Below are 13,949 nucleotides of genomic sequence, written 5' to 3'. Positions count from 1 at the left end.
TTCTGAAGGCAACCCACCAAGTGTTGGTCTCAATTTTCTTGACCTTTTTCTCTTCAAGGTCTTGACTCTTCAAGTCCTGGCTGCGTTGGAAGGTTTGAACTCAAATTTGTATGTCTATAGCCCTGTTAGGGGGAAGGGTATAGCTCAGTGGTAGAGTACATACTTAGCATGCACAAGGTCCTGGGTTCAATCCTTAGTACCGCCATTAAAAAAGTAAATAAATAAACCTAATAACCTCCCATCCACCCCCCCCAAAAATCAGGAGTATAACCCTGTGAATTTTTACATTTTTCTTACTTCTTTACTTCTTAGTTAAAACCCTCTGCTTGGACTCTGAATCAGTTCTTCTGTACCAAAAATCATCAAATGTCCCAACAGGAAAAATAGTATGAAGATTATCTGCTTACCTCTCTGAAGTTCTGTTTTTTCTGACTTATTAGTCCCTTGGATTCTGGTTGCTGTAACAGCTTTCTAGTGTCTTTAAATGGTTTTTAAAAACATTTTATCGGGTTTTTTTTTCTAGTTGTTCTCAGTGGGAGAGCTGGTTTACCCCAAGGAATTACATTTTAGCTGGAAACAGAAGTCCTCTTATACTATTTTAATACCCTTCCCTTCTTCTTTCTCAATAGGCTATGATATGACAAAGATTTCTTTAGGGCTATGGTGACTATATTTCTAATGCTATGAAAAAAATTCTATGATACTTGCCTATTTAGTTTCTTTTCAGGTTTGTTGAGTAGTGACATGAGGATATTAATGCTTCTGCTTAAACAGAAATGATAGCATAAAATAAACTTTAGTAGAAGCATGTATCTAATATTACTGTTAGTGCTTTAGCCGAGAATATTAGAAGCCTCACAAAGTTCTTCATTTAAGTGATTGAAGTCCTTTTTATTATCATTATAACCTCAATTTTAAGCTTCTTACAAAAGTAATAGTTTCTTTTTTCAAAACATCTGAGGTGAAGATTTTAGCTTTTGACAAGTTGTTTTTATCATCTTTTTCTCTCCTCCTCTGTGATAAATCAAAGCAAAATAATAAAAAAAGATTCATTTTGGCACTTTGGTACCTAAAGTCTATTTGGAAACATAGCAGGATTTTTTTTTCCTTTTATGTAACTTAAGTTGTCTTTTCACCCCCCCTAATTTTGAGCTTTTGCTTTCTAATTAATAAAGATGCATATACAGGAGAATGAACATTTAAAATATACTTACAATAAAATAATTTATTTACAGTATAAAGGCTAAATTAACTCTACTACAGAATTCTGAATTAAGAAAGACTTTGGGACATACAAAATATTAGTATGAATTTCCAACTTCTGTAATTTATATTTGATATTTCTCCTTATTAGCTCTTCATATATTTTAATATATATTTTTAGAATTTTTACTTTAACTTTTTTTCGGCAAAAGAAAATAATTCACGACTTCCATATAAAACTTTAGTTTTTGGGGGGAAAGCTAAAAGAAGAGGGAATTTTACTTCTGAATTATATGTTATAAATTTCATTTTGGAATAACAGTTAACTGCTTATTTTTCATAATTAAAGAAGTGATAAGTATTAATTGTGGGGAATTTGGAAAATATAGGAAAACACAAAACAGCTAATAAAAATTACCTATAATTTTTTCAATACACAGAGAAAAACCACCATTAACATTTTTATATATATTTTAGTTTTTGTTCACACAAATACATACATACACTATATTTACTACTTTATTTCTTTTAATTTAAATTTTGCTGGAGTTTTTATGACATTCAATATTGAGTATGAGAATTAATTTAGGAATTAGTAACAAAAAGAATAAATGTGTTTGCTATTTCTGCAATTATCACAGTGATGAAGAAGCTGAGGACTGTTTCTACATTACTTTCATATTAGGAGTATTTCTTCATTCTGTTTTGTTTATTCAATCATTTATTCAACATTTATTGTAAATAGATGGCCATACATCTCTTTGTATACCTGGGAAAGTCTGAATTTATCTCTTTTATCATGACATAATTTTTAAGAGCACTTCCTTCATTCTTAAAAGTAATCAGTTCGCATGAGGAATTATATCATTTCCTTTTATTTCTAAAAATTGGGCAGGTAAAAGGGGAATAAGATAGCGCATGATGGTAAATCTGCCATGGATCCTGCCCTTCAGAAACTATGATCTGCCTACTGTAGGAGGTAAGAATTACCATCAATAACTTACATAGTAAGAACTAAAAAGATCACAGGAGAGAAGCAAAGATATAGTACACACCACAATGTGATCAAGAACTGGATAAACATTTTAGAATTCTGAATGAAATACTTGAAAAATTTTGTGAAGAGTAAGAATACTGTAGGTTTAGGGAACAGGTATGAAAGACAAAAACTATCTTTTTACAGTAGCAGGGAGCTGCTGAAGTGATAGGGATTAGTGAGACTAAAATAGCAGAGAAAGAAGAACTGAGAAGTGAGCAGATGATCTGTAGAGGCTTCTCCCTGGGGGCATCTGCCAATTCCAGGCACTGGCAAGAGGATGGGTATCCTGACTTGGTCCAAGAAAAGAGTCAATGGAGGGAGGAGAGAATGCAGAAGACACATTGTAGTCTCTTGTGGCTGAAGTGATAAAGTGAAAGGCATGAAAGGCATGAAAGGCTTCAACACCTGTTCAGCTTCTCACCCAAAACATGTGCTGATGTCTGCAACTGGGTGGATAAGAAAATTAAAAGATACGCCAAATGCCTCTGACACGGAGAGTCTATTTTCATAGTCTTTCAATGCTGAGGAGACAGACCCACCTGTGGACAGAACTAGAAATTACTCTTAGCAATCACCTGAGGTTGGACTGACAACGTTGGAGACTCAAAGATACGCCAACTTGTAGTACAGCTTCCCTGTCAAGGTGTGTGCCTAATTCTGAAGTTGTGTATGGCAGGAGGCCAAAAATCTAAGCTAAAAGTCTTTGAAGAGCTGGTTGGAATTTCGCACAGTCTCTCAACGCTGAGGAGATAAAGGCCCACCAGGTGAGCTGCACCGGTGCACAGCCAGATGCTCCGTTAGGAGTCTTGAAGGGATCTGGCCTATGGTAGGCTTCCGTAATAATCCTGTCCCAGCTGCAGAATAACTCTACTCCATTCCTGACTGGATTAAGTTCATCTTTCCCTCTCTACTTAGCAGAAAAAGTGGTGAAGCAACTCCGGTAGAGATCAGACCATCTACAGCCTCTACAGAATCTAATTTTATACATTTATAATGTCTTACCTGATATAAAATATGTTTAGGCAAGGAAGACTTAGAACCATATAACAAAAAAACCAAGGGACACAGACAATAGAAACAGACCTGCAGGTGATACACTGATCACTGTCTGAGGATGTTAGAAAACCAAATTATTATTCTGAGCATTGGTAAAGAAAGGAATTGACCATTTGGCTTGTGTTTCCTGTTTGAACTCTACCTTGGAGGAATTAAATACCTGAAAGGGATCAGTTCTCCTTTAAAAACAAAATCTAGTTGACAAATACAGAAGGGATGATAGAATTATAGTATCATTTTGTAGTTTTGTCATAAAATGATTGATCTACATTATGTCATCCATGCTTGCTAAAACCATTAAATGGAAGACTGATGGGGAATTTTATAATGTATGCCTCAGGCTGCCACATCTGAACACACCGATGCATCTTAATGTGATTAATAGAAAACCCAATTTATGTGCTCCCCGGTGTGGTATAACAGGAAGTAAACACCACCTTCAACAAACTATTCTCCCTATGCAATTAATCATGGAGCTGAGCAGGACTTCAGATCTAACTGCCAATTCATTAGGAAATACAGGTAACAGAGAAACATGTTAAATGACACTGCAGGGACTCAATTAGTAAAATCCATAATCTGGATGTTTGTTCAACAAATAGATAGCAAGTAGAAAGGAAGAGGGAATGTCATTAGATTAAAAAAGACTTAAAAGACTCATCAACAAAATGCAATGTGCAGATCTTCTTTGGATGATGATTTGAAAATCAAAAGAAAATAAAAATATATGAGATAACCAAGGAAATTCAGATATTGACTATTTAATATCAAAAATTTTACATCAAATATTGAAGAATCACTATTAAGTGTGATAATCTTTTTCCTTTTTATTATAAAAATGTGTACCTATATTGTAGGTATATATACTAAATTCTTTATGGATGGAATGACAAAGTTTTAGATTTGCTTTAAAATAAATAAATGCAGGTACAGATGAAACAAGATTCATATATATTGATTACTGTTCAAGCTGGATAATAAAGATATGAGGGTGCATTTTAGCGTTTTATCCATGTTTATACATTTGAAATTTTTTTCATAATAGTCAATAATAAAGATGTCTGAAAAACAAACAGAATTGGGAAGAATAATAGGAATTTTCACATGTCTATGTAAATTGTGCAAGCATTTTGCAGAGCAATTTGGCAATACACGAGACAGATGAATGCGAATTTACAACAATCCATCAGTTCTACTTCTAGGTTCAAACCATAGAAGAGGCCTCTCATACATGTGCAAAGACACAACCAAGAGTGTGTGCTGCAATATTGCTTAAAATAGCAAGATGAGGGAAGCAACCTAAATGGCCATCAGCAGGAGAACTGATTATGTTCTTGATAGTGTGGTATTTATTCAGTTTAGTTTAAGTGCATAAACCAGAGCTATATCTAATAACATAATACTGTACAAAAAGGGCAAATTGCTAAATGGAAATTTACTGTGATGCTATGGATATGAAATCTAATACCATGCTAAATACTACCACATAAGATTTATTAATACCTATGACTCCACATGTTGTAAAAGTATTAGAATATGCCAAGTGATGACACACACCAAATTTTCTTTTGAAAAGGAGAGGATTAGTGTTAAGAATGATATATAGAGGGTTTAAATATTTCCCTAATATTTTCAAAAGAAAGGAAAACTTAACAAGGCAAAATGTTAATATTTGACAAATCTATGATGGTAATTGAACTGAATCTTATTACATTGTTCTCTATAATCTCCTATTAACTTAGATATCTTTACAATTAAGGATTTTAAACCAGAGCAATATTTTACACTGCATTGTGTGTTTATGTTAAGAGCCTGGAAGTACTGTGTTAGATGTGCAGACACTGAAAGGAAGAGGGGAACGATTACCATTGGCGGAGGGTCTATATATACACTCAGAGCTCCATTTTTCACTCTGATGAGTGAATGCTGAGAAATAAATATTTAAATTCAGATAATAGAAAAAATGCACTTGATTTTGAAAGCAATCAGAAGCACAAATTATCCTATTTATTCATAACAAAAAAAAAGATAGATACCCTTTGCTAAAATGGTCTTGAGTGGTTGCTGTCAATCTTTATGATTACTTTGGACAGCTGCCACATTATTTCCATGGTGACCATCTGGAATTGTATAGACCATTTTATCTCTGCTAAAAGACTCATCTCCAATCCTGTCATAGACATGCAACTTCAGACATAGACAGCTAACCTGAGTCTTTACATAGATTTTACCTGCTCCTGACACATCCACTCAATGTCCCTAAAGTTGTTGGCCAAAAAAAAAAAAAAGAAAAAGAAAAAGAAAAAAAATCTGCAGAGAAAACAATTTTCTACTAGAAGTTATTGAAATTCTTGAATAAGGAAAATGGCTAAAAATCCATGAGTTAAATCATTTGAGATATTATGAATTAGTGTCACCTAAACTACACACTGAGATTTTAAATATCTGGGTCTTTTGTCTGGCCTTTTTTCTTCCAATACTGATGTCTTAAGTTGGGATAGCTTTTTGCTATCTGGAAGCATTTTCACATGTACTATTTCAACAATCCTTTTTTATAGATGAGTAACTGAGTTTGAAAGAGGCAAATACACAGTTGGAGAGTGCCTGGTCTCCTGAATCCTTGTCCAACGATCTTATTGCTACACTATAATGAGTAAAACTTGTCTGAAACAACCTCCCAAGTTCATGTAAAGAATAATTCCTAGCATAGAAACTGATGTATGGCTGATCTGCTGTAAAGAAAATAACATGCTGAAACAAAATCATACGGGACTAAGTACACTTAGAGAGACAGAGTCTCTTATTCAAAAGAAGGTTATTTGGGCAATGGGAATAAATGAGAGAAGCTGTGCACATAGCAAGCAGTGACTTGAAAGAAAGGAAGGAAGGAAGAAAAAAGAAAGAGAAAGAGAGGAAGAAAAGAAAGGAAAAGAAAAGAAAAAATGTTTTGCACTTTTAGAAGAAATGGAAAAGGAATCTTTCTAATTAAATTTCTGGGGTTCCTTTAAATCCACAGTTTCTGCCAAAAGATTCAGCACAGATTTGGGACTTATATTTGACAAGCCCCCATATGCTGCATTTTCCCTCCAAGCTTTTACTCTGGCTTGTGGACTCTGTAGTTGGTTGAATATGTGGTTCTACAGTTGCTAAAAATATCCTGAAGTCCAGCTCCTCCTCTGTGATTTTGCTCAGTTGATAAAATGGCCACTCTGAGATAGATTTTTTTTTTTAAGTCTTGGCCTGTAACCTTTAATAAATTTCTTCTTCTTTCATAAAAGTTAGATGTATGCAAAGGTCATTTATACTTCACTTCAACACAAAGTCAGAAACTAAAGAAATGGCACCGTGTAGGAGATGCTATAATTTTTTTCAGCTGTTTCAATCGATAGTTAATTAAGGTGGCTTTGGAATTGCTTGGCGTTACAGTGTGACGTTTGGTTGTCAATATGGCTGAAACCCCCGAAGGAACCACAGAACTGTCCACTAGCTGGGAGTATAGCTCCAAGTCAGCTACAGAGGCCACAGAGCTTCCTGCCCCAGTCCCCAGAGACACAGAAGCGCTGATCTGTCCAGGAGTGCCACTGTGTGCATCTATGCTAATGTCAGCATGTCAAGTCTCCAAGCTCTCAAGATGTTTCCCCATTTTTTTTTTTAATCATCATCCATACATCCCAGGAGACAGGGTCGCTATATCATTTTCACAGCCCAGCGCAAAAGGAAAACCTGGAGCCCCTGGTTGAAAACACAGAGGGAAAAATGTTGAAGTTACCAAAATATAAATCCTTTTCCTTTCTTCTACGGTTTCTCTCTAGACCTGTCATGATGTTTGGTGTTTTTTTTTGTTTTGTTTTGTTTTTGTTTTTGTTTTTGCCATTTAATGCTGTACTCCCTTGCGCGGGATGTTTACATGGCTAGTGCAAACCCTGTGAGGTGCAGCAGTCCCCACTCGGTGACTCCACATGGGTGTGGCTCCCAGGCTGCCAGGTTCCCCTCCAGCCAGTGGGCAGGGGAACAAGAAGCTGTAAACCTTCCCAGGGAAGTCAGGGAGGCAGGACCATGCATGAGCTGAGGCTCTATCACCCCGTGAGTGCTCCGTTTCTGCATGGAACATCACTTACACAACACAGATTAAGCGACAACGTGATTATGAATTTCAGAAGGATGACCATGGAGCACTAAACCCTGAGTGCAAGGCCCTTCTGCTGAGGGACCCACCGCGTGTCTGTATTGGTCTCAGGCCGTGAAGCCAGCCCTTCCCAGGTCCTGGCCTCCCAGCACCACTGGACCAGGCCACATGCAGCTATTATCTGACAGAGAACAGAATTCTAGGATATGCAGGCAGTTTAGCATGGCAAAGTCACATGCTTTGAGTGTATTTTCTGCCTCCTTTCATGAGAAATGAAGTTGTTTTAATATTATTTTACAGGAGAAATGGCCTTTTCTACCCATAACTTCATTTATATGTTCAAACATCATATTTTTTATTCCTGGGCATCTACTACCAATGGTTTCATTGTTTTCATGATCTTTGTGATTTCAGGTGGGCATATTGAATGTCAAGGGCATACTACTTTGGCAAGTTCAACAGCAAACATTCTCTCTTTGTCTAATTTTCGTAAATAAATGGATTATTGCAATAGTAATGAAATTATAGCAAGGTGTTTCAAGTTCTCGTCTCTGAATGAGGATTTCAAATTGTTCTAGGTAGATCATGTACTTTCAAATGGTTTATTGAATGGCCCAAAGTTGATGAAAATATATGTATTGATCAATTTTATTTTTTCTCTCTTAGCTTCAGCTGTACTATGAAAAATCTTTTTTCCCACCATCTACATTTAGATTAGATTCCTTGCTTTCAGATGTTGAAAAGATACTCCACTGTATTCTTGTTTCAAACCTCAAACTCGGATCTCTCCTTCCCAGCACAATTTCAGGCCTCAGCCTGAAAGACTTCAGTTGGGAAGGGTCGTGGTCTGCTCTTGAAATCTCTCTGCCTTTTCCCTCTTCTGAATTGCCCCTCCTCTGCCTGCTTTGATGGGAAAAGAGATGGGAGAGTTGGCCAAGGTCTTTGACTTGCCTGGAGCTGTTGTGGTCCTCTTCTGATTAACAATGGATAATTGTCACCAGGATCTTGGAGTAAGTGGCCCACTGATGACTCATAGAGAATATTTGTGAGTTTTTGGAAAGCCCTATAGGGGACTTCATCACTGCAGAGTTCCCAAAGATGGGAAATTCCCCCAGTTCAGCCTCATCCATACCACTCATAGTCACCTGCTGATGGTTCACATTTAGCATCTCATTCCCCAAGTTCCTCTCTGTGATTGGCAGCCTCCTTATGTGGAGTGATGCTAAGATGGCTTTATCCTACCACTTTCTAAAGTGCTGCTTAACTCATGGGACACCTGCGTACCCTCACTCCAACACATGCTAGAAAGGCCAGCTGCACACAGCTGCCCCATCAGCCTTGTCATGTCCAGGCAGTGCCCTTCTCCCCTTCCAGACCACACTATGTGCTGTACAAGGAGACAGCCAACCGGGGAAGGAGAAGGTGCTCTTCCCTTGAGGCAGATTACTCCAACCTCTTACCATTTCCCTCTCTCCACCTCTAATTATATTCTGCCTTGTGAAGACCAAGAGATACATGTGACTTTATATGAAGTGACAGCAGTACTTTTATGATAACATAATGTGGAGGAAAGTTAGCAGTACGCTTAAAAGTCACAGTATAAGACATAAATCCAGGAGCATCCTTTAAGAGGTGGTGGGTGAGAAGGCTCAGGTGGAGTCCACAGCCACCAAGAATAACGGGGGTGTCAAGAGTGGAGGGAGAAGAGCCCATATGGGACAGACATACACAGAGCAGAAGAAGCATCTGCCAGTTGGAAAAAGATGGTCCCACAAGGTACTCCACTGACAATGACTTTCAGAAACGAGCCTAGCAGTAAGAAATAGTTGGGCAGCTCGGGAAGATCTAGGACGTGGAGGTGGAGATGACGTGGAAAAAGACTCCAGAGCCAGGCACGCTCTGCCCCAGCCCAGGCACCGCCTGAGTGGTGTGATCGCCATCTCTGTATCCATGTATAACCACTCACTCACTGGGTATCTTTTTCTTTTCAATCCTCAGGAAGAGGCAGCCAGAATTCTCGCCCACCAGCCAATGTCCGTCGGCACATGTGCAGCTTTGAAAACCCCCACACTGCAGTGAATGTGTAAGAGAAGCTGCATGGAAAATATAGTGGTTTGCCCCTTGCTTTCTCTCTCCTGGGTTTTTCTACTTTCTAACATGGAAACAGATGTGGTGCATGCCATCAAGAATGAGGAACCATTTACGTGCCATGGTTTGCACGACTGCCTTAATTTGATTGTCCATCGTTCTTAAAAGGACACTGTCAAGCTGTTAGTCCTTTTGCTTTTCTTATGTTTTGATGCAAAGATGCACACTTTTCCCTGTTCTAGAGATTCACTTTTGTCTGTGACTCCCACTCACAGGCTTGAAAGTGAATTTTCCCCCCTTCGCAAATTTGTCAGCTTCCCCTTGGCAAACAGAGCTCTTTCTTTGTTTTATTTTTCTTTTCTTTTGCCTTTTGTTTGCTGCTGCACAAATGTTTGACATGATCCTGTCTGCATTCGAGTAAAAGCCATGACTTGAACTCATGGAAGAGTTCCATGATGTCAGTTTGAGGGGGTGGGCACCAGCTTGAGCCTCTCTCTGCTGGGAGCCTCCCATGCCCTGGGGAGCGCAAAACCAAAGAAACAAAAGTTTTGTGAGTCCTACAAAAAATGAGTTTTGCAAAAAAAAAAAAAATGTTTTCCCAGAATTCTGAGTGCTTTTATCAGATTTTCCCCGTCTGATAAAAATATTGCATGTTTGGTCCAATTTTTGACCTTTAGTTCTTGACAGTGTCTCTTTAAGTCAACAAAAGAACATAGACCATGTTCAATTCATTGTGCACGGAGTCTGTGGTCATTTTCAGCTGTTCCTTTACAGCCCTTCAAACTCCTGGGAGAGTCAAAGGTACACATTCCTGCAGCAGGAGGGAGCCCACTGATGGGGTGTCTGTGGCTTGAGTAGCTCTTCAGATGCTACCAAACCTGGCCATGGAGCCCAGTGAATGGGGCCCTAAGTCTCTTCTCTTCACTCAGTGGAGTGCATTGGGAAGTCATGTTCTGACATTCCCTGGAAAAGCCCAAATAGAAAGAAAGAGTGTGGGGCAGTCAAATCATACCGAATCTTAGAGGTTGGGAGGACTCTGTGCTTCTAGATCAGAGCAACTCTAGTCTGCTTGGATTCATTCTCTGTAACTTTCCCAAGTCAAAAAGCATTGAGTGTTTCTTGTGCCAAAGGTTGAGTCTGGCCAAGGACACAGTAAGGACATCCCGATTATGACAGCTGCTGGCTGCCTGTCAGAAAGGATTGATGGGACTAGCAGATGTGCATGTCTTGTCATGACAGCAGGGCCAGAGAGAAAGGGAAGTCCCCTAACATTTCATGACTTAAAAGTGAGTGCCTGAAAGCAAAAACAAAGACCAAAGGTGGGCGCATCCTTGGTAGGTGACAAAAAAATAATGCGTCAGCAAGGCTAACAGGTAGTTGTAAAGAACTTTTGAAATAAGATCTATTCAAGCTGTCTTTCTGGAGACAGTAAAGGATCAGGAAGAGATTGGTAGCTTTCAAGCTGTGTGCCATAGACTAAGACTGGCTATTCTTAGTCATGGTTTTTCCCGCAAAAATTAAAAAAAAAAAAAGATATGTTCTTTTTGTGACCTTCAGCTCCCATAGCTCTTGTGAACAAGCCAGGCAAAGAGACTAGTGATAGAAATAAAGCTGCCTACTGGACCATTATGGTCTGCCTAGATCTCTCCTGCCTCTGAGGAATAGTCTCTGCGGAGCATGCAACTGCCCTGTATTTCCAGGGCAAACTGTGAGGACTCCAGGTACTGCTGAAGAGCATCAAAAGCCTTGCTATTAAAACTACAGGTCTGGAAGCATGGAGCACAGAAAAACATGGTAATGCTTGACCTGAACTTTCTTCAAAAGGAACATAATTTGGGCTCATCTATTCTTCCTGGAAGAATGGAGTTACACCTTGTATGCTGCTCTGAAACAATGCTCCTGTACCAACACAATGTCTTAAATCAACTTTGGCACCAGAATTCCTTCCTTCAGCCAGTAATCATGATTAGGTTGGACCAAAGGCCATTTAATGTGTACTTAGAACAGGTTTAATAATCATCAGAATTCTACTCTTTAGTTCGAAATAGATTTGTCAATTTTCTCTAGACAGTGGACCCCGTGCCCAGACAAAGTTGATGGGGTCTTCCATACTTTACCAACCTTGATGAGGTAATTTCACTTGTGGATGCCTTTTTCTTTATTAATTCATTAGAGGAAGCACAAGTCTTAATGAAGGCAAACTGATTTTCTTTATGCTGTCTTTTACCCTGAATCGTATAAATTTAGGTTATTCAACGTGATTGATCTAAAGACTTTAAAAGGAGAACTGTAATATTTAGACTTAGTAATATTGTCAATTTCAGCAAGCCATGTGGTTTTCTGATCAGCTTACAATGAGGTAAGAATCAAAGAGGAAAGAGAGAAAATTCACAATGCTATTTAAGATTTAGTATCAGCAGAAACGACTACATTCTCATGTAATCAGAAAGCATTTGTCTTCAACAACACATTCAAATCTTCTCTACCTTACAAGTAGTGGTGAGTGAAAAAGGTGAGAAATTTTAAATATGTTCAGATAAGCTTCCAGAGAACATATACTGAATATGCAGAATTTTTCTGGAAAGCTTTCAAGAAGTGAAATTGGAGTCAGTGGAAGTCCTTTGTATTGAGGATTAGCTTGGGGTTGCCTGGAAAACAGGGGTCTGATTCAAAATGGCTTCAAATAGTACCTGTGCCTGAAATGCTGCAAGAATCACTATTCAGACTGCATTCTGGTGCCAGCTTGCTGAAGCAGGTGGAGGTGAGATACCTGGACAGTGCGGCTCTGGCATTCCATCTGGAGTGTCTCGGCTGGGGTGGCACTATCCCTTCCTTGAAAGGCCGTGTGTCTCAGCCGTAGCCGCAGGGCCACGGCAGAACTGTCCGCAAGCCTGTGGCTGTGATTTGCTTTCTTTACTTGGTGAGCCATTCTCCCCATGCTGTGACTCAATGGCATTTCCTGTTTCCATTTTTCATTTTCAAAGAAAACAAATGCTACCCTCCTCCTGTGCCAAGGAGTGAGTCTTCCCTCCTTGTGGGGAGGTCTTGCCTTGTCTGTGGGCTCTCTGGATGCCATCCTCGTGTCTGTGGTGCAGCTATTAAGCCTAGTGGCAAAGACTTGAGTTGGACATAAGGGAGACAGGTGTTGTGCTAGCTTCCCCCTCAGGCAGCTTGTGCAGGATGCTTCCCTCCTGATCTCAAACACCCACCCACTGGTGTTCCCATTTTAGACCTCTCTGGAGCGGAGAGCGGTGTACTCTGCAGATGTAACTAGTACTTACTGAAACAAATAAAACAGACAGGATTGCTCCGAACGCAAAAGATACACTAATCTGTTTACACCACCCACTTCTAAGTATTCTCTCCAGTGCTGTAAATACTGGGTTTTCTGTTTGGGGGGATTGTGATACTTACCAAATGAAAGGAAAACCAAAGCAAGATCCCAAGCCTGTTGTGGCTGGAGCTGCAGCCCTCAGCCCACTATCAGCGTGCAGTATCCTCTCCATCTCTAGTTCCTCCCAGGCCTCGCTGCGGTTTCCCCCAGTTACTTCAATGTCAGTAAATATCCTTAGCCACAAGTATTTACTGCCTTGGAGCTTCAAAAAGAGATTAAATCTTTAACTGTCTTTTGAAGTGAGAGCAAGAAGGATGGGGTGCTTTGTGACAATTCTGTGATGTTTCTAAGCCTGGTTGCTTTTCCTAAGATTAGGAAACCAAGTAAAATTAAATAATAGAAGGAAGTGGCTGGTGACTGGAACACAAGGTATTAAAGTTACCTGGGAGTAAGGAAGAGTCTTGTTTCATAGTAATATTGCATCTCTATAAAGCATTTATTCCTTTTTGCTGCCCCATATTTTATACATTTTTCTCTTCTTAATATCACAGCAATGGGCTTCCAACCTTTTCAAATTGGATAGTCGCTTTTTACACCTAAACAGTTATTAAACCTTCACCTGAATCTGTGATAGTAATTGTACACTTATTAGTGGCCACTTGAACACAAAGCACAAAAAAAGGCTTCTCAGAATTTAGTTACACTTTTACCTAAAAGCATTTTGCATTTAAAAATAGCAGAGCATATTCTACAAAGACATAATATTGATTTAGCCTAAAAATAATACTCGATGCATGTGTGGATTCATGGACCATTCAAGCTGGCTAAAGCATAGGTTAAAGTAACTAATCCAGAAGGACCAAAGTTTATACCCTGCTGCTATGAGACGATGAGTTTCTATGAGATGATGCATTTCCTCTGCTATCTCTGGTTTTGTCCTTGGGGGAAAAAAAAGGTTAATCTAATTTTCTTAATCTGACAAATTCCCTGGGGCATTGGAACTGTTTTCTAATTAAACAGTACTTTCCAGAAAATCTGGAGCAAGACTCTGAGGGGAAAGAAAGCTGCTAATTTAGACAGCCAGGGTGAAGATCTCCCATCAC

The 13,949-nt window shown here is 39.0% G+C and overlaps 1 protein-coding gene across 3 annotated transcripts in view; it reads left to right on the top strand.

Moving 5' to 3' along the window:
* The window catches only part of GRM1 (glutamate metabotropic receptor 1), a 348,044-nt gene that overhangs the window by 327,969 nt on the left and 6,126 nt on the right, over nt 1–13,949 (top strand). Inside the window, exon 8 of one of the 3 annotated variants that reach the window (XM_074368925.1) lies at nt 9,423–9,483. The exons of the other annotated variants lie outside the window; for them this stretch is intronic. Coding sequence (XP_074225026.1) covers nt 9,423–9,483 — 61 coding nt within the window. Of the gene's footprint in view, nt 1–9,422; nt 9,484–13,949 lie in introns of those variants that run through there. 3 annotated transcript variants of the gene reach the window in all.

This window comes from Camelus bactrianus, chromosome 8 (genome assembly GCF_048773025.1).
Source record: "Camelus bactrianus isolate YW-2024 breed Bactrian camel chromosome 8, ASM4877302v1, whole genome shotgun sequence".
Taxonomy (NCBI): Eukaryota; Metazoa; Chordata; class Mammalia; order Artiodactyla; family Camelidae; genus Camelus; species Camelus bactrianus.
This window is presented reverse-complemented; position numbering and strand designations above follow the sequence as displayed.